General features: G+C 45.3%; 1 protein-coding gene across 1 annotated transcript in view; it reads right to left on the bottom strand.

Annotated features, from left to right (window-relative positions):
• The window catches only part of FAM135B (family with sequence similarity 135 member B), a 186,134-nt gene that overhangs the window by 27,508 nt on the left and 137,368 nt on the right, over positions 1-21,258 (bottom strand). Inside the window, exons 11-14 of the mRNA XM_084848731.1 lie at positions 16,678-16,832; positions 13,014-15,039; positions 8,441-8,607; positions 3,639-3,730 (exon numbers count right to left, since the gene is read on the bottom strand). Of these exons, the coding sequence (XP_084704857.1) occupies positions 3,639-3,730; positions 8,441-8,607; positions 13,014-15,039; positions 16,678-16,832 (2,440 nt within the window). The remainder of the gene's footprint in view (positions 1-3,638; positions 3,731-8,440; positions 8,608-13,013; positions 15,040-16,677; positions 16,833-21,258) is intronic.

Below are 21,258 nucleotides of genomic sequence, written 5' to 3'. Positions count from 1 at the left end.
ATCCCCCTCTCAGACTCCTGCAACATCCCTATTTGGAACTGCTCTGTTCTGCAACCCAGTAGGCTGTGCATTAAATCCAAAACTAAGGAGATGGCAGAGAAATAATCATCAAAGACTGAGGCGGGGAATCAAGGGAAACATATCCAGTAATTAATGCATTTTGGTGAGAAAATTCATCTCACTAATTGCAGCTCTTGCAAAAGAAAAATAAACACACACATGCAAACATATCCAATTTGAAATTTGCCTTCCATTAAACATGCTCGTAAAATAAATATAGGCGTGCGCCTGTTTGTTTTGCCTGCATTGATAATTAATGGTTTTCTCTGAAACTTGGAATCTTCAGTCTTGCCTGTGACTTAGAATGCAAAGAATCCACTTACAGAGGACCCAGAAAAGAATGCTCATGTTCAGAGGCAGTATGTGTCTGAACATGGGATCTGAGTTTCTGAGGGCCCTCAGGCAAGACACCCTCAATGTGTCCTATCCCTCAGTGAGTCTACATATTCACCATCATTGTCACCAGATGCCATTGCTCCCCTTCCTCCTGTTTCTCATCATTGGTGCCACTTGCTTGCGTGACAGGCAGAGAGACAACGAGCAAGTAGGCCATGGCATCTCCTGCTCCTCCATCTCACCACCACCGTTGTCTGGGCCAGAGCGAGAGGCAGGTGATCAAGCAGGTTGCAACAGGGAGGAGGAGGAGCAAGTTCAGGGGGCTGTTGTCCAGGGGGCTTGATGACATATGATGGACATATCTAGTTGGCCACTGTGGGCACCAAGATTCTTTGGACTGATCCAGGTAAATAAGACAAAAATATAAGGGAGGGAGGGAGGGAGCTATACCAATGTTTTGGAGCTCCTGACTAATTTTGAGACTTTTTTATAAAGAGAATCTGAAAAATATACCATAAAATGTATTTTTGATATATTGCTCCTTTCTGATCCAGGAGGGCTCTTATTTTGTTCTTAGCCTTATTCTCCCCAAATCCTTCAAGTCTAGGTCTCCCCCCACCTCCCACCCACAAACTTCGGCTATCACCACTGCGTTGCTCACCCTCAGTCTCATTCTTCCCCAAAAAGGCTAAATTCCACTACAAAACCAAGAACTTTGAGTAACTTGAATAGTACGTTGAATGAAATACATGCATAGAATGCCTTTCCTTTACTCTCTAATATCAGATGTTAGCAGAATTTTATTTTTATTTTTTTCAAGAATTCATTCATGGGTCTCTTCCTAACAACATACATAAACACCTGTTCTGAAATGCCTGTTGACACATCTAGTCAGTGACATCTAGTGGGGTCACTACGGAGTACTGCCATCAGCCTTGGGGTGACTTTTGGGGTGTGAAGGGTATTCTGTTGCCTTTAGCACTATCTCCTTTAGCAAGGACAGGAGAAGTACTGTGGACATCTGCCCATTTGTTTAGATTTTCATTAGTTAAAAAAAATGCATTGCACAAGTAACCAATGGTTATGAATAGGTACATTTTTCATTGCTCAGATTTCTACCCATACCCAAGGTGGTGGTGGTGGTAGGGAGGTACCTCATTTAAGTAGCAGTTGAGCTGATTTTGGTAGCTGTTCCTGGTGGCCTCCATCTTGTTTCCCCATAATATCCTCAAAGAGCATCAGTCTAGGTGGGGGGAAGAGTCACCAGTGGGGCTACCCCACCTCAGAAAGTCATGAAATAATGCAAGGGAGAGCAACCTCTGGCCCACGGGCCTAATCCAACCTTCACTGAGGCCCAATCCAGCCCTTGGATGGGTTGAGCACCCTCCATGGGTCTTGCCCCTTCCTTCCCAAATTCCCAACTCCCCCTCCCCTAGGAAAGGAAGCACCATGTGCTCTCCATGCTCTTCGAGATAACATAGGGATTCCTCTTTGCACAGCTCATCTCTCATCAGAGTGTGAGCAGCCCAAAGAGGAATCCACTTGTTAACTCCTTAAGGATGTGTGAACCCCCCACACACCTGGTATCGGTGGGTGCTTGCTAAAGCATTTGAGCCCCCACTTGAGCCCCCTGGACCTGTGCTTGAGTCCCCGTGAGCCCAGTGAGCCACCCGCACTCACCCTGGGTTCCCTCCATGAGTGCCCACCATTTTGCCAAAGGGGTTTTTTTTAATGAAAAAGGAGCCAATTAAAATGTGCATATTGAAATATGTGCACATTCGGGTTGGGGAAGCTTGATCTATGCAAAACTTGGCAAAATGGCGGGTGCTCATAGACGGGTCCTGGTGAGTGCTGGGAGTGTCCAGGAGGACGCAAGTGGGTGTGGGGAAGCCCAGCAGACTCCTGGACCTAGTTGGGTGTTTGCTTCATCCCTAACTCCAATCCAAGATCAGGGATAAACTGGGGATTCCCCATATAACTTGGCTGGGGCTTGCAGGAGCCAATTCCTACAAGCCCCAGCCAAGTCCCTTCTGTTTATTTAATAATGCATCGTCAGGGGCATTCTGGAAAAATAACATGTCAACTACCAGGAATGGCTGCCAAACTCAGCTCTGCTGTGGCCACTACCAGAAACAGCAGTTAAAAAAAAAAAAAAATAAGGAAAAGGGGGGGGGAATTCAAATGAAATGAATATAAGTAATGAAATGAATTCAAATCAATAAATGAATCACAAAACCAATGTGTTAGTAATGAATGGATGAACAAAGTCAAAGAAGCCCTTTATAATGAAAAATAATGGAATAAAAACTGGGAAAAAAGATGACTGCACTATTAATTATTATTATTATTACTATTACAACTACTACTACTACTCTATACCACCCCATAGCTGATGCTCTCTGGGCTGTTTACAAAAGTTAAAACATTAAAATGCAATATACAAAGTCTAAAAACCATTCACATAAAAGCATACGGGCACTATATATACAAACAACATATAAGTAAAACAACTTTGAACTAAAAAAAAATGTTTTCTTTTAAACCTAACAATAAAACAACACAGCTTAATAACAACAAAGCTTAAAAACAGTATGCAAGAGTCAGCAGAAGGAACAAGAATTCTAAAGAGGGAAAGCCTGCCGGAATAATAAAGTCTTAATGCCTGCTTAAAAACCTTCAACGAGGTCAGCGGGCACATTTCAACCTGCAGGTCGTTCCACAACTGAGGGGGTGACAAAGGAAGGGGTCCTCTTGTGTGTGACCGGCTGCTAGTCTCACTTTAGGGCAGCCACAGCAGAGAGCCCTCAGAGGACCTTAGGTGGTGGACTGGGACGTAGGGGAGAAGGCGCTCCCTAAGGTACCTTGGACTTAGACCATGCAAGGCTTTAAAGGTAAAGACCAGCACTTTATATTTTACTTGGAAACAAATTGGCAGGCAGTGTAAAGATTTTAACACTGGTGTAATATGGTCTCCATGGGGTGTCCCGGAGACCAACCTGGCTGCCATATTTTGTACCAGTTGAAGTTTCTGATCTAAATATACAAACAGCCCCAAGTACAGAGAATTACAAAAAACAAGCCTAATTACTGTTAGTGCTTTCATATTTATTGTACTATGTTACCTGCATTGAGCACACCATTATGAGATAGGAAGGGGGACTACAAATCTTCAAATAAGTAAGTAAGTAAGTAAGTAAGTAAGTAAGTAAGTAAGGAAGGAAGGAAGGAAGGAAAGAAGATACCTGGTTCCTTTCTGACATCAGGAAGTCAAGCTTTCCTCCAGGGAGGCCCAGCTCAATGAAAGTTTTTACCAGTCGAAGATCTGCACTGTTACCTGGAAACACAACACGTCACTCCATAAGACACCGAACCAATTCCATCCTGAAGGAGACCATCCACCCACCTGTCCTCCAGCAAACAGACCCAGACCCATACTTGTGTCCCTTAGTGAGGGAATTGGTGGTACTGTTTCCCTCAGAATATTTTGGGGACATCTTGAAGGACATATTTTCAGTTATATGGGTATGATGCCCATAATTCACCTGCAACAGCTGCATGCTATCAAACTCTGCCTGATGACTGGTGAATGTTTTGTAGGGCCGTGCCAAATCCCTGTGTGCATGTGCACAAGCATGTGTGTTTGTGGATATTTTGTGAACAACATCACCCTTGCATAGTGGTAATTTGAGGGCTTCAAAGAGAGCAAAAGCATTCACATACACATAGCACACTGAGACAGCATTACTCTCCTGGGCATTATTGATGAGCATCGTTAGGGTTAGGGATGCTGGAGAAATGTGAGATGGACTTAAATGAGCTCATATTTCTAAGAACCCAACCTGGAGTGACCCCCTCAGGCCACGCAGAGTCTGTGGACTTTCAGATGTGTGTGTGTGTGTGTGTGTGTTGTTACTTTCCCAAAATTTCTGCATATTTATTTGTAGGGAAATATGCAAGTTTCTGCTGAGGAAACGTTGAATGGAATGGGGGAAATACTCTAAATGTTACATACTAAGGTAAACTCAAACTGTGTAAATTTTTATGAAACCTCTCATGTAATTTTTTACATAATTATTTACGTATTTTTCCACATGATGAAAAAAAAATCACATCTGTCTGTGAGCGGACGACAGAACAAAAGGTGCCTGACAATCCATGAAACACAGACAGAGCAGAGTTTACACAGTCCATACATCCCTAGTTAGGGTCACAGGAGCCCTTCCCCAGCATCAGTTCCCCATAAAAGAAAAGAAAATGGCCTCTTCTAGTTACCATTGGGGAGAGCACAACCCCATCCTGCAGCATTGGTGGCGCCATCATCATCTAATTATTGGCTATGTGACCATTTCAAAGCTCCCCGTGATCAAGGGGGAGTGTAGTGGAGCCAGGAGAAGCCATGTGATCCCAGTGGTGGTGGTGGGGACCAGTGGCATGATCCCACTGGCCTGGTTCACACAGAATGACAACCAAGGGTTTAACTCTGGGTTCCAGCTCTGGCTTGCCTCTCCCCTGATGAGCCAAAGTTCCTGGTTCACATGCCATAGCAAACAACCCAGGGAGGGATCGTCCCTGGATTGCTTAGTCACCAGTGGAGGCTGGTGGTTCTGATGTCAGTGGGCCTGTAAATCTACTCTGGGTTTCAGTCAGAACTGATTCAGCACCTTGGATTCAGCTCCTTTAGAGTTCTGGCTGGTTCTGACTGAAACCCAGAGAAGATTCACAGCCCCACAGATATCGAAGCCACCAGCCTCCACAGTTAGCCGTTCCTGCTGCAGTGAAAATGAGCATGCAGTATGCACTAGCACAGTGCTGCATTCAACCATCTAGGTGTTTGGGTTTAAAAAAGAGCCCTGGGTTGGTGTGATGTATGGATTTATTTATGTATTTGTTGTTTATTTGTGATACTTCTATACTGCTTAATATATTACAATCCCTAAGTGGTCCACATATAATTGGACCACTGACTCTTCATGCAGGATGGGAGAAGGGAGCTACAGTTCCCAGGCAAGGATGAATTGGGAGAAAATGGTGGCAAGTGTGTTACAAAATGAACACACACATACACACACACACACACACACACTGTGGTTTGGCTCAGCCCTACTAAACGGTCACCAGTCATGGGGCAGCTGATCAGGACTGTGAACACAAGCTGTTGTGAAGGGGGTAAGCCTTCGGGGAGGTTCATGGGATTCTTCAGCCTCCCCAAAGCTTCATGGGGTTGGACTCAATGGGGGGTTGGACTTGATGGTCTGGGGTTGGATTCAATGGCCTTATAAGCCCCTTCCAACCCTACTTTTCTATTATTCTTTTTTAAAAAAACAAAAAAAAATATTAGAGATAGTGATAGAGTAAAGAGGAGTGATTTGATCAGGTACATGTAGGGATGTACGAAAGTCACTTACCTTTAACGAAATTTGATTTGCTGTGGGGGGAGGCGCTCCATCCCTCCTCCCCGAAATTCTGGCCGGGGGGGGAGGCGCTCCGTCCCTCCACTCCCGAATCCTGGCCGGCCGGGCCCACAAATGGCAACGGCTGTAGCCGCTGCCATTTGCGTCCCTGCAGTCAGCCATGGTAGGCTACGTAAATATTTACGTAGCCTATCATGGCTGAGTAAAAAAACAAACCGTGTGTATGCTACACTATTTGCGTTCCCCTTATTTTTGCCATAGTCTATGTAAATGTTTACGTAGACTAGACGTGCCAAAATAAGGAACGCAAATGACAGTGCCCATTGGGGCTGCCATTTGCATACGCACGGATTTTTTTGTGTTTTTTTTACTCAGCCGTGATAGGCTACGTAAACATTTACGTAGCCTATCACGGTATTTTTTAAAAATCTAGCTGTGATAGGCTACGTAAATCTTTACATAGCCTATCACGTTTTTGTTGTTGTTGTTGTTTTACTGGAAATGGCGGCGGCGGCAGGTGGTCGGAAGCCCGGCCGCTGCCGCCGTCACCGCCACCGCCACTGCTGCTGAACCGCCACTGAACTGCTGCCGGAGCTGCCGCCGCCAGGAGGATTCGCCCAAGGTAAGTCCCGTCCCGGGGGGGGTGGGGGGAGGGCGGACCGTTTCACCACCAATTTTGGGGGGCCAAATGCGCTGGCATTCGGCCTCCCCAAGATCCGTGGCAAAATTCTCTGACATCCCTAAGTGCATGCCAGGTTATTAGGTGTGACAATGGTCCTTGGAAAATAGGAGTAAGGCGAGTGCCAATGAATGAGGCTATACTGGTTGTATGAGCACATTTGCAATCTAAAAGTGTAAACACCACAAAATGTCATGGTATCTACGTCTCTTTGTCCTTCAGAGTAGGGATGTTGCGGGCATCTGGCTGGGGCTTGAGGCCCAGTGAGAACCACCAATTCAGCCACCCAGATGCCAATTGGTGGATCCTTGCACCTGCCTGACTTGGCATACATCAAGTTGGGCAAGCAAAGACATCCCTGATCCTTCACCAAGCTGCAAAATGGCAGCTTGGCCTTTTTCATAAAAGTTAATGAGTTAATGCAAATGATGGCTGTAAAGTAACCATCTCCACAAGATTACAAGCATCTTGCATAAATGGCCTCTTTATGGCCACCAATTGTGTAAAATCAGCTTTTACAAAAAAGGCTGAGCCTCCATTTTTATGCAAAATGATGGCTTGGTGAGGGATTAGGTGGCCGCACACTGCTCACAGACTGCCTGGTGATTTGCCAAGGGAATTGAGCAGGGATAGTCAGCTGGTGGGGGTCAAGTGAGCAGTATGCAACCCATACTAGGGATGTACGAAAGTTCCACGACGGATCTCGGGGATGCTGAATGCCAGTGCATTCGGCCCCCCAAAATCAGTGGCGGAATGGCCCCCCGCCCCCCGCCCGCCCCGGGATGGGACTTACGTTAGGCGGATCTTCCTGGTGGCGGTGGCTCCGGCAGCGGCTGCGGCAGCGGTGTGGCGGTGGCGGCTGCGGCGGCTGGTCTTCCGACTGGCTGCCGCCGCCGCCATTTCCAGGTAAAACAAAAAACAAAACAAAACAACGTGATAGGCTACATAAAGATTTACGTAGCCTATCACGGCTAGATTTTAAGAAAACACCGTGATAGGCTACATAAATATTTACGTAGCTTATCACGGCTGATTAAAAAAGAAAAAAAAACACGCGTGTACGCAAATGGCGGCGGCCATGGGCGCCACCATTTGCGTTCCTTATTTTGGCACGTCTTAGTCTACGTAAACATTTATGTAGACTAAGACGGCAAAAATAAGGGGAACGCAAATAGCGTAGACGCTACGCTATTTGCGTTCCCCTTATTTTCGCCGTCTTAGTCTACGTAAACGTTTACATAGACTAAGACGTGCCAAAATAAGGAATGCAAATGGCGGCGGCCATGGGCGCCGCCATTTGCATACACGTATTTTGTTTTGTTTTTTTAATCAGCCGTGATAGGCTACGTAAACATTTACGTAGCGTATGACGGCTGACTGCAGGGATGCAAACTACAGCCACCACCATTTGCGTCCCTGCTAGCCTGCAGCCAGATGTCCGGCTGCTGGCGGAGCCAGCTGGTGGCTCCCCAGAATCCCTGCGGAGTGGAGCCGGTCAGCCAGGATTCCGGGGGGGGAGGAACAGAGCACCTCCCCCCCCATCAGGATTCCGGGGGGAGGGACGGAACACCTCCCCCCCCCAGCATCAGCATAATCCGCGGAAGGGTAAGTACCCTTCATACATCCCTAACCCATACCACTGTAAGTTCACCCATCCCTATTTCAGAGCCTCTTCCTGAAATCCCTCCTGTCCCAAATCACCCTCAACTATATGGCATTGCAAATGTTATGTTAACCATTTGTCTTCCACACTTATAAACAGGGAAAACTCCCTGTGCTAGCAGTAAATCCTGGATGACTTTAGGATCTCTACAAAGACCTCAGGCACTGATGTTGGTCTACATATCCAGTATAACTCTGCAGCCATCTGCAAGCTTATCCTCATTGGCTATATATTGAGTGAACATCCCACACTGAGAAGCATAATCATCCCCATGTCTGTCTTTGTCCTTACCATCCAACCCATGGACGCAGACCACTAGGTGAATCCCATCTTCCAAATTTTCTTCCTCTTCCTCTGGTGGAAAATATGGGATATCAGAAGCTAGTACAGATAAGTCACTGTACAGAAATCCTTCAGTCTTCAGTTCTTTTTTAAATTTTTCTTTGGCCTGATAAAAACTGGAGAATACATTAATCACAAGCTGAACTGGACATTCAATAAGAAGTGACTTGTGTTACCATTGGATTCACTGATGGGTGGGGGTGGGCTGTCACAACAGTGAATGTATCAATTGTAGGGGAAACAACCAAACTCAGATGTTCAATTCCCAATGCAAACAGCAGCCATTCAAATTCCCACTGATAAATGTCCTGCCCCCTGCCTACCTCCCCCACTACCTGGCAGCTTCTGGACTCTTTAGCCCTATTCAGGGACTAAGTATCAGGGATATTGAAACCATATAGATTATAATGGAGGAGATGAACCACTTTCAGCCTGAGGTCTGAATTCTATTTTGGAGGAACTCTTGGGGGTGGGGCAGAGGATCCATTCTAGCAGTGGTGGGCAGGGTCAAAATTCCAGCATATTTTAGTTTAAAGCTCTGACTGCCCGTAACTAAGCTGTCAAGAAACAAACTACTTCTCCCAGGGGGTGGAGTTAAGTACAGGTCTTGAACTGCTGGCCTTCATAAGGCTTTACAAAGGCTTCATAAAGCCTTTCACTGTTGCTGAATGAACAGTTCTCCTTGCTTGAATTTCAGCTAGCCAGGAGCTAGCCAAGGTCCTAGAGGTGGGTGGATCACTTACCTGGCTCTATTCCAGGGATCCTGGAAGACCCTGCCTGGTCTAACTCGCCTGTCTATTCAGCACTCTTACACTGGCCTGGCCTGGCCCCAGCCTGACTTTCCAGGTCCTTGCCTGTATGTACCTTGCTAGTTTTAGCCCCTCTGGGTGCCTTGAACCAAGCTGGACAGGACATAAGCCTTAGGAGAGGCACTTCCACCTTCTAGAATGGGAGAAAAGCTGCTTGAAATCTGGGAAACCACCAAACTGTTGGTGCTCAGGGAAGCTGGTGGGGTCAGGGATGGGAGTGTGGACATGTGGGTAACCCTGCAAGGCCAGGTTGGGACACCAGGCAGGCCAGATTTGGCCCACAGGTCTGAGGTTCTGCACTTCTGATTAGGATGAGAACCTTCTACCTGAACAGACCCCCAATGTGTATGCAAGTATAACCCACTGGTATATCTTTCTTTAAGAATTCTGAGTGGGAATATTCCTGCACATGCTCAGTAAAGGTGTGAGATAGGGAGTGGCCACCATTTTAGGCAGTTACCAAAATGCAGTGTGGAAGAAGTTTGCTTTCTCCTCTCTGTAAGACCCTGAACCCTTGAGACAGATTAGTAGGGAGGTTAACTGTTGAAATGTTTTTATAGAATCACGATTCTTTTTTAAACAAACACTATGAGTTCCCTGTTTGGTTATCCTCATTTATATTGTATAAAGAGATGTTTACAAAGTTGTTCCCGTGTTACCGGACCCTGGTCCTTTTTGAAGAGATTTCTGAAGAGCTGGTGTGAACTGAATAGAGAGTTTTCCTTCTTTGGCCAGCAGAAAAAAATCAAGCTTCAGAGAGAAGTGTTATTTATATTTTTATTGTGGACTCAAGCTGAAAGACAGAACTTTGGGAGGGCTGTGCTCTGTTTTATTGTTTTGGTGAGAAGTGAATTGTTATGCATGTAAAATTATTGCATGTGCATTATTATTGTTTTAATTAAGAAAATAAAATGATGTATGTTAATTGTCCCTGTACAAGGCCTTTGCTGTGTGTCCCTTTAGAGACCCTGAAGAAAAGTGCTATACAAGGAAGGTGCTCTACGTAGAATGAAATGGAATGGATATACTGCCTGAACAAAGCTAATTACTCAAAGCCAATCTACATGTTCTGATAAAGTGAGTGTTCTGGGTTGAATGGCAAAAGGCACAGGATAGAAGGCAAAATGTGTCCATGTTGAGCTCTATACAAGCAAAGCGATTATTTACTACTGGACTATACCGCCTCTTAAAAAATTCAGAGTTACTGTTGCCTGCCCCTTCAAAATCTGGGCTTGAGCAAGCAAAGCATGGTTTCATAGAAAGAGATAGAAGCAAAGAGCTACCAAGACTTAACTAGATTTGGGAGAGAAATAAGTTTGCTTCACTTTTAATATGAACTGATCTAATTTGCACTTCTTGAACTAATGTGTAGGGATGTCACATCAAAGGAATCTGCCCAGAGGGTGAAGATCGCTAAGCTTTCATCAGCTTGGCCCTCCAGACTTTGGCTTGCTTATCCCCGAGGTGGTCCGACTCGATGCAGCTCTTAGATTTTCTTTATTTCCTCCCATTAAATCAACATTTATACAAATTGCAGCCACAATTTGAAGCTTTGCCCCTTTTTTTGCCATGATTTGCTTAATTTGTGCAAATTGTGGCCCTAATAGGCTTAATTTTCTTAAACGTATTATAGCCCACTTGCACAAATTAAGGCTGAAATTTATACAGATTACAGCCACAATTTGTGTACATATGTATTTAAGGGGGGGGGGGGACTGAGAAGAGCTCCTGGATTTGGGGAAAAGCCCATGGCTCAGCTCACAGATGCAAGCCAAGCCAGGGGCTCTGGGGAAATCTGGAGAGCCTAAAAAGGGCCAGATTTCTCCATGACCATCACCCCTACTAATGCACCAACTGGAATGTGAATATCCATTGTTTATATTGCGATTCTCCAAATTTTGCAGTACAGTTCTCTGATCAAAGAATGCATGCACAAATGTATGACTTAGGGAAAATACCAAACAAAATATATTCAGGAAAAATACTTGCAAAAATGCATCTATTACAGAAAGTTGTGTACAAAAATACATACAAAATTTCATGCAAACTTTTTGGGAAAATGTGAAATGATGATGCAGAGAGAGAATAGATCAAACTGTGTTTGAAAATAATGTGAAGTTATAGAAAATGAAACAGACAGATTTATCCATCCCTGGACTTAACCCAATGACTTAGTAGAGGAGTCACTGAACTCTGGGGAAGTACATCCAGTACTCTTCCAATATAACAACCACTGTCATAATCAGAAGTACTGAATGAGCCCCTTGGATCCAGGACATTACAGCCCTAGGGATGTGAGATAATTCTGCCACTGACTCCAGTGAGGCCAGATTCTTTAGAATCTGGCCCCCTGGAATCTGTGGCGGAATGGCCTCCCCCCACCACCACCCTGCAAAATTCCGCTGGGATGGAGCGTACCTGGTGGCGGCTCCAGCGGCTCTGGCGGCTCGGGTGGCTCGGGCGGCTCCAGCAGCGGCAGATGCGGTGGCAGCTCCGGCTGGTCTCCCGGCCACTGCCAGGCTGCTGCCGCCGCAAATGACAGCCATCATAGCGGCCACCATTTGCATGGCTGCCTTTCTTCATGATAGGCTAAGTAAATACTTATGTAGCCTATCACGGCAAAGAGCAGGGGTGCAAATGGTGGCCGCTACGCCATTTGCGCCCCTGCTCTTTGCCGTAATAGGCTACGTAAGTATTTATGTAGCCTATCACGGCTTGGCAGCCACACAAATGGCATAGCAGCCACCATTTGCGTGGCTGCCTTTTGTCGTGATAGGCTATGTAAATACTTACCTAGCCTATCGCGGCTTGGCAGCCACAAAAATGGCGGCCGGCATAGCGGCCGCCATTTGTGGCCGCAGCAGCCTGGCAGTGGCCAGAATTCTGGCTGCGGCTGGCCATGACTGGCGGCTCTATGGAGTCACCACAGAGTGGAGCTTCTCCCCCCCCACACAGATGCCCCGGAACGGAACCAGGTAAGTGTTTCGTACATCCCTACAGCCATCTGTGCATGGTAGGAATGAAAAGTCCTTGGACATCCTTTTGGGCAGCCACAGCATTTAAGGGCTAGGGAATGGACATTTCCCAATACCATCTCCCCAGAGCCTTCAGAGAGCTAGGGTGTAGTGGTTAGAGTGTTGTACTCAGGAGATCCAGGTTCAAGTCCAAACTCAACCATGACGCTCACTGGGTGTCTTTGGGCCAGTCACTGACTCTCGGCCTAACCTACCTCACAGGGTGGTTGTGAGGATAACATGGAGTCAGAGGAGGAGGATCATGAAAGCTGCCTTGTGTTCCTTGAAGGAAAAAAAAGGGGGCTATATATGTAATAATTAAAAAAGTAAATTCATCAGCCCACCCCACTACCAGGAAGAGCTAGGGGCAGCAGATTATTCAGCTGCCCATGTGAGGAGATCCCCCAATCTCCCAGAGACAAAAACATCTGGTGCTACCTGGCTCTGTCTGCAAGACAGCACACACAGCCACACCACCACCAGCAGCAACTTCTAAGGCCTGGAGAGTAGACATTGTCCATCTTTGCCCCCTCCACGCTCCCCGAGCTTTTAAAATCACCACTGCCTTTTAAAGGAATCTTATTAAATGTCATTATTAGGAATTCATTCACGCTTATTGTCAGCCTCTTTAGAGAGCTATTGTTCAGGCAGAAAGGCAGAATATAAATAATTTAAAGAAATAATTAAATAATTCCTTACCTAAGCATTCTTTCATTGACCTCTTCAGCCATGTCACTGGGCTCACAGGAGATAACCCCGAAGGAGCCCACTGGTTGGCGAGTGATAGGAGAAGTGACCTGCTTGGAGGAGAATCCAGCCACTGGTGGTTTCTCTTTGAGAACTGATGAAAAAGGAAGACATGTGGCTGTGCAAGACACAGATAAGTTGACCACCTCAATTGCCTTTTTGCCCTCAAGTACCAGTGCCTCTGGAACCACAGAATAGAATCCTGTGGTGTTAGCCACAATTTTGAGCTCTCGGTTTTCTGGTTCAGCACAATAGGATCCACACCCAGATCTGTTGTCCAGTTCAATTTCTTGTAAGTTGGGAATTTCTCCACCACATGTTATTTTACCATTGGCAAGAGTGCCACAGTGCCCCTTTGTGGAGACAGGTTCAGATGCAACCTCTGATAAGGCTGGGATAGCATAACAAAACGCTGTTGTATGGTTCTCACAGTCTGAGAAAGCGTCAACATTTGTGGAATACAAACTGTGGCCTATGTGTAAATTTGCCTTCTTGCTGTATGTATCAGGATGAGCTGCATGTGTGTCCAAGTAATCATTCACTCTTCCCACATGGACCTCCTCTTTTCCCTTTGGCAACTGGTATTCATCTAGATCCCGATTTTGCCTTAGAAGCGTAGATTCTCCTGCTGCTTCCAAGCTAAAGTCCATCTCTGAAAAGCCTGCAACAGCTTCTGGTATGCCACCCTTACATTCAAAGTCAGAATTGGGATGCTCTATAGTAGCAGTTGACAGCTGTGGTCCTCCATTTTCTCTGTCATTCTGGCACATGGAAATATTTCCACTTATTGCCATTCTGGCACCCTCTATTTCCACATATTGTCCCTCTGCTATGTCTGAGATGGTTTTAGCATGCTTGGATATATCCATGTCATCTACAGACTCCTCAGGGCTACTGATCTGAGGGGCTGAGATAGATTTTGTTAGCTTGTTGGGTTCCATCTCCCTCTCTTCCTCCTCATATGGCAAGGAGCTAATAGAGGTGAGGGAGGCTTGTATGCCACTGGGCAAACTTGTATTGCTTTCTGTGTGTCCACCCTCTAGAGAGTTCCGGTGGATTGCATGTCTTCTGACAAGCTGGTGAAGGATCTCCCGATCACTAGGCAACTCCAAGGCCCTGCTCCGTGCATCAGACCAAGCAGCTGAGCTGGGCTCACTTTCAATTCCTGAGTCTGAGATTAGTGACGAAGATCTCTTAATGACCCCTGATGACAAGCTAAACTCTTCACACTCCTCTACTCTTTGCTCCTTCTGAAAAGATTTTGCCTCCTCAACATCTTTTATTTGGCTCAGTGATCCAAAATGGTCATTTTCATCAAATGTCCTCAATGCTGGCATTATAAACTCACCACCCTGATCCACTGTTTTCTCATAGCCATTTTGTTCATTCAATGTGAGTTTGTCTGAAGTGAGAGTAGACTCACAATTGTCCCTTTTAGCAGCTTGACTCAATTCAATCCCATCCAAGAGTTTGGGATGTCCATAGGTGCCACTGTCACACACAGTGGTCATGACAAGCGTTGCTTCTCTTTGGTAGGCACTATCACACATTGGGTTCATGTCCAAATATTCCACCTCTGTTGTGAGTCTGTCATTGCTTTCTGAAAACTCCATCTGTCTCTTAAGGCTTTCTGGAGGATCTTTCACAAGATCTGTTTGCAAACCAGACACTACACTGCTAGCCAGCTCTGACTGACTGTCACAGAACTGGACACCTCCATTCTTTGTATATACCTGAGTTGTGGAGTGATCCTTGAAACTCTTGACCATACAGGAATCTCCATCTGGATAGCTGCCATTATACACTGATTTCCCATTTATCCTATCTGTATGGATGATGAATGGGACATTGTTCCTGAAATCCCCCTTTGCTAAATCGCTATCATTGTTTGAGGAAGGATCCCCATTTTTCTCTAAGTCCACTTGTGAATTGTCCACAGCAGAAACCACATAGTTCGACAAAATGTCTAAGTCCTGAACTGAAAGAGAAATAAAGACTAAGAATAAAACTGCTCACACTGAGTTATTATACCAACACCAGAAAATAATCATTTCACTAGAACTAACAGCCTGATACTAAACACATGTGAAGGCATGTGCAAAACCCCATCCCAAGAAATGTTACTAATCTTATCAAAAATAATTTAGCTCCTCACAGCGTTCTTTGCATGCTTTGCCTGAGGAGGAGCTTCCAAATTCACATTTTGGTTTGGGAATATTCTGGTGATAGTGAGGTGGCATGCGAAACCTCCCAGATAAGTTTAAGAAGTCTTCTGATGTACAATTTAGAAGGAAACATTCAATTCATTTCAAATTTCATTCTTGGTGGCAGCACTACACATGTAGGACTGGTTTGGATGGTGGAAATAAAGATGTTAACATGGAACAGCACCATGGATAGACTCATGCAGAGAAAGTAACATCTGACCCAATATGTCCATAGTTGAATGTGCTGCTTTGTAGCTGAGATGCACATGAGTGCAGTGTGCAAAAAATGTGCTACCACACATGTTCAAATGGCTGCTGGGTAGTATTGTCTGTTACTATGGGTGTGCAAGTTTACTTCCTCTACATCAGGGGTGGGCAAGTATCGGCCTGCCAGAGTTTGGCCTACAGCTCCCATCAGCCTTAACCAGCATAGCCAGTGGTAAAATATCATGGGAGTTGTTGGTCAAAACATCTGGAGGGGCACACTTGTGAGTTAAAAGATCTGGAGGGCCACACAAGTTGCCCACCCCTGCTCTACATGGCCATGGCCATAGTACTGCTGAATCAAACTGGGTGGGTACATTTCATGAACATTTCTGCCTCCTGAAAAATTCCCTTTTGGAAATTTTCTCACTCCTATGTGAAAGGCTGCAAAACTATTTGCTTTGGGGTGAGTGTTGGGGAGAAGAAGGAACCCATGTACACGGATATATGTAACTTGACCCCTTCTTTCCATAGGTAGTTTCATCTTTCTTGGACACATAGATTCCATTTTTGCAAAGTGAATCCAAACCATGATTGCACATTGTGTGTTCTTATCCTCTGCAGTTGAGTGCCATGATTCCCATTAAAAAGCATAGCAGAACATATTTGAGTCATTGTTGCTCACCACATGTACAATTGGCTTGATTGCACATCATGGTGCACATTAACAAGAACAGGCTGCAGTATCAACTAATGCAGACCTCAATCATTGTGGCCCATCACATGTGTAACTGGTATGATTGTTTACCCTAGGGATGGGCAAGCGGGTGATGTTTGAGCCCTTTGAGGTTCTCTGAATTCCTCCTCAAAGCTCAGGTTGTCTTGTTCGCATTCCTAAACATGAGTGTCTTTTTCTTTGATGGGGGGGGAATGCACATTTTTAAGAGTGCACACCCAAAATGGGCATTTCCCCCCATAGGCTAAAGCATGAAAATGCATATTTTTGGGAGAACACAAGTTCGGGAAGTTGCAAACATTCCCCGAGAATTTTACTCCCACTCCTGTTCGCATTTGGGGTTGCCAACGGGATACGTCTGCATGTTCTGCAAACAGCAGCAAAATTCTTGTACATCCCTAGCTTACCCTGATAACTGTGTGAAGTTCTTAAAGACTACAGCCAAAGCTTTGCATATGATATGACCCACCTTTGTAGGGGAAATCTACGTATCTGTCCTCAAAAATAATTGGCAGCGTGCTCCAGTCTCCATCTATGTCGAGGCACTCTACAGGCAGGGGCGGCATGCTGGTGAGGTACTCAGAGTTCCGGACTTCTGATGAAACCTGGCTATGATGCTGGATACTGTTGGAAAACAGGGAAACCCAACAATTAATTTTCATTGATAACTTGCTTCTCTCCAGTTCCATTGGACTGAGTTTCCTCTCTCTTCTAAATAACCATGGTGTCCAGTAACCATAATTTCCTTTTAAGACAAACACACAATGTCCTCTCCTGTAAAATATGAAATACAATATACCCAAACCCCAACATACTGGCTTTACCTCTGTAATCTATCCTCTCCTTGAACCCATCACTCATTCATATTGGCTTCAAATTCCCCCTGTCTGAGAGGGGTGGTTCTATTAGAAAATAAGGAGTTGTTACAAACTAAAGTAAGGAAAATGGAGATGGAGTAAGAAGCACTTTTTTCCTCTATCTGACTTCCATTGTTCTACACAGGAGCCAGTAGTTTGACTTAAGAATGTAAGGACAATTCCGCTAGATCATAAATGTTGTTTGGATAAACACCCTTCACCATTAAGATTCCTCAGGGTGCTCACAAAGGGAACTTCTTCTACCCTCCTCACACTGATCTGCCTCCTGTGACTAGGGATGGTATGGGCACCTGATTCTGTCCTGGAATATGGCAGCCCCTTCACCCCTGCCCACACTCCCAAGCCCCACTCACTAAGCCCTCGCCCCTGCTTGCTCCCTGCCCCTGCTTAACGAGCAGCCCACACACAACCTGGTAGCCTCATAAAGCTCCACGGTCACCATTTTTTCAAAAAATAAAATGGTGATCACAAAAATGTGCATATTTGCATATGCACAAAAATGTGCATTCTTGTGAATGAGCATATTTGCGTATGTGAAATGCTCATTTTGTGCATGCACATATCTGTGTATGTGCAAAAATGAACATTTTTGTGCAGGAGGGGCTCGAGCGCAGTCTGGGGACTGGCAAGTGGGGGCAGGGGCTGGGCGGGTGCCTGGAGAACCCGGGCGGCAGTGGTTCGCACATCTCTACCAGTGACCAATACAAATCTTGCCAAATCAGCTAAATCCAATATTCCTCTCCTAGGAATCCATGCAATGTGGAACAGGCCAGACAAACAAGCACTCCCAGAAGTCAATTATGGGGAACACGATCGGGGAAACATTCTCAACCAGGAGTGTTGAACCTCTTTCAGCCTGAGGGCCCAATTCTATTTTGGAGAACCTCTTGGGGGCCACATTCCAGTGGTGGTTGGGGGTGAAGGAAAACGTGGCAGGGCCACAACTACAACAAAAACATACCAGCATATTTTAACTTAAAGCTCTTATTACAAGTAACTAAGCCTTTTGTTGTTGTTCAGTCGTTCAGTCGTGTCCGACTCTTCGTGACCCCATGGACCATAGCACGCCAGGCCTTCCTGTCCTGCGCTCTCTCCCGGAGCGTACTCAAGTCCATATTCATTGCATCGGTGATGCTATCTAGCCATCTCATCCCCTGCCATCCCTTCTCCTTTTGCCTTCAATCTTTCCCAGCATCAGGGTCTTTTCCAGGGAGTTTTCTCTTCGCATTAGGTGGCCAAAATATTTGAGCTTCAGCTTCAGTATCTGTCCTTCCAATGAGCAGTCAGGGTTGATTTCCTTTAGGTTGGACTGGTTTAACCTCCTTGCAGTCCAGGGGACTCGTAAGAGTCTTCTCCAGCACCACAGTTCGAAAGCATCCATTCTTCGGCGCTCAGCCTTCCTTATAGTCCAGCTCTCACAGCCATACATTACTACTGGGAAAACCATAGCTTTGATTAGACGGACCTTTGTCGGCAATGTGATGTCTCTGGTTCTTACTATGCTGTCTAGGTTTGCCATAGCTTTCCTCCCAAGGAGCAAGCGTCTTTTAATTTCATGGCTACAGTCACCGTCCGCGGTGATCTTGGAGCCCAAGAAAATGAAATCTGTCACTGCTTCCATTTCTTCCCCTTCCATATGCCAGGAAGTGATGGGGCCAGATGCCGTGATCTTAGTTTTTTTAAATGTTGAGTTTCAAACCAGCTTTTGCACTCTCCTCTTTCACCCTCAACAAGAGGCTCTTTAGACGCTCTTGACTTTCTGCCATTAGGGTGGTATCATCTGCATATCTGAGGTTGTTGATAATTCTCCCAGCAATCTTAATTCCGACCTGTGATTCATCCAACCCGGCGTTTCTCATGATGTACTCTGCATATAAGTTAAATAAGCAGGGTGACAATATGCAGCCTTGTCGTACTCCTTTCCCAATTTGAAACCAATCAGTTGTTCCATGTCTGGTTCTTACTGTTGCTTCTTGACCCTTGTACAGGTTTCTCAGGAAACAGGTAAGGTGGTCAGGTACCCCCATCTCTTTCAGAATTTGCCACAGTTTGTTGTGATCCACACAATCAAAGGCTTTAGCATAGTCAATGAAGCAGAAATAGATGTTTCTCTGGAATTCTCTTGCTTTGTCCATGATCCAGCGAAAGTTGGTGATTTGATCTCTAGTTCCTCTGCCTCTTCGAAACCCAGCTTGTACTTCTGGTAGTTCTCGGTTCGCATACTACTGAAGCCTAGCTTGTAGGATTTTGAGCATCACCTTGCTGGCATGTGAAATGAGCACAATTGTACGGTAGTTTGAAGAGTCTTTGGCATTGCCCTTCTTTGGAATTGGAATGTAAACTGACATTTTCCAGTCTTGTGGCCACTGTTGAGTGTTCCAAATTTGTTGGCATATTGAGTGCAGTACTTTAACAGCATCATCTTCTAGGATTTTAAATACCTCAGCTAGAAGACTGTCATCTCCGCTAGCTTTGTTGTTACTAATGCTTCCTAAGGCCCACTTGACTTCACTCTCAAGGATGTCCAGCTCAAGTTCAGTGACCACACTATAATGGCTATCAGGGACATTCAGATCTTTCCTGTATAGTTCTTCTGTGTATTCTTTCCACCTCTTCTTCATCTCATCTGCTTCTGCTGGGTCCCTGCCTTCTTTGTCCTTTATCATGCCCGTCTTTGCACAAAACGTTCCCTTGAGATCTCCAATTTTCTTGAAGAGATCTCTAGTCTTTCCCATTCTGTTGTTTTCCTCGATTTCTTTTCATTGTTCATTGAAGAAGGCCTTCTTGTCTCTCCTTGCTATTCTCTGGAACTCTGCATTCAGTTGGATATATCTTCCCCTTTCTCCCTTGCTTTTCGCTTCCCTTCTTTCCTCAGCTACTTGTAAAGCCTCATCAGACAGCCACTTTGCTATCTTGCATTTCTTTTTCTTTGGGATGGATTGAGTTGCTGCCTCCTGAAAAATGTTACAGACCTCTGTCCATAGTTCCTCAGGCACTCTGTCTATCAGGTCTAATCCCTGAAATCTATTCCTCACCTCCACTGTATATTCATAAGGGATATGATTTAGGTCATACCTGAATAGTTTAGTGGTTTTCCCTATGTTCTTCAATTTCAGCTGAAATTTTGCAAGAAGCAGCTCATGATCTGAGCCACAGTCAGCTCCGGGTCTTGTTTTTACTGATGGTATAGAGCTTCTCCATCTTTGGCTGCAAAGGACATAATCAATCTGTTTTCGATATTGACCATCTGGTGATGTCCATGCGTAGAGTCGCCTCTTGTGCTGTTGGAAAAGAGTGTTTGCTATGATCAGCGTGTTCTCTTGTCAAAACTCTATTAGCCTTTGTCCTGCTTCATTTTGTACACCAAGGCCATGCCTGCCTGTTATCCCGGTGATTTCTTGACTTCCTACTTTAGCATTCCAATCCCCTATGATGAAGAGGACATCTTTTTTTGGTGTTAGTTCTAGAAGGTGTTGTATGTCTTCATAGAACCCATCAACCTCAGCTTCTTCAGCATCAGTGGTTGGGGCATAGACTTGAATAACTGTGATGTTGAATGGTTTGCCTTGGATTCGCACTGAGATCATTCTATTGTTTTTAAGATTGTAGCCCAGTACTGCTTTTCCCACCCTTTTGTTGACTATGAGTGCTACTCCATTTCTTCTAAGGGATTCTTGCCCACAGTAGTAGATATGATGGTCACCTGAAGTAAATTAGCCCATGCTTGTCCATTTTAGTTCGCTGATTCCCAAGATGTCGATGTTCAGTCTTGCCATCTCATGTTTGACCACCTCCAGCTTACCTTGATTCATTGATCTGACATTCCAGGTTCCTAAACAATATTGTTCTTTACAGCATTGGATTTTCCTTTCACCACCAGACATATCCACAGCTGAGTGTCCTTTTGGCTTTGGCCCAGCCACTTCACTCTTTCTGGCACTACTTGGAAATACCCTCTGTTCTTCTCCAGTAGTATATTGGACACCTTCCGACCTGAGGGGCTCATCTTCCGGCGTCATATCTTTTAGCCTTGTGATACATTCCATGGGGTTTTCTTGGCAAGAATACTGGAGTGGGTTGCCATTTCCTTCTCCAGTGGACCACATTTTGTCAGAACTCTCCACCATGACCTGTCCATCTTGGGTGGCCCTGCACAGCATAGCTTATGGCTT

Source organism: Heloderma suspectum, chromosome 4 (genome assembly GCF_057233095.1).
Source record: "Heloderma suspectum isolate Gila_16-S chromosome 4, 16-S_ref, whole genome shotgun sequence".
Classification (NCBI taxonomy): Eukaryota; Metazoa; Chordata; class Lepidosauria; order Squamata; family Helodermatidae; genus Heloderma; species Heloderma suspectum.
Note: the sequence above shows the minus strand (reverse complement) of the source record. Positions and strands in the feature narration are given on the sequence as shown.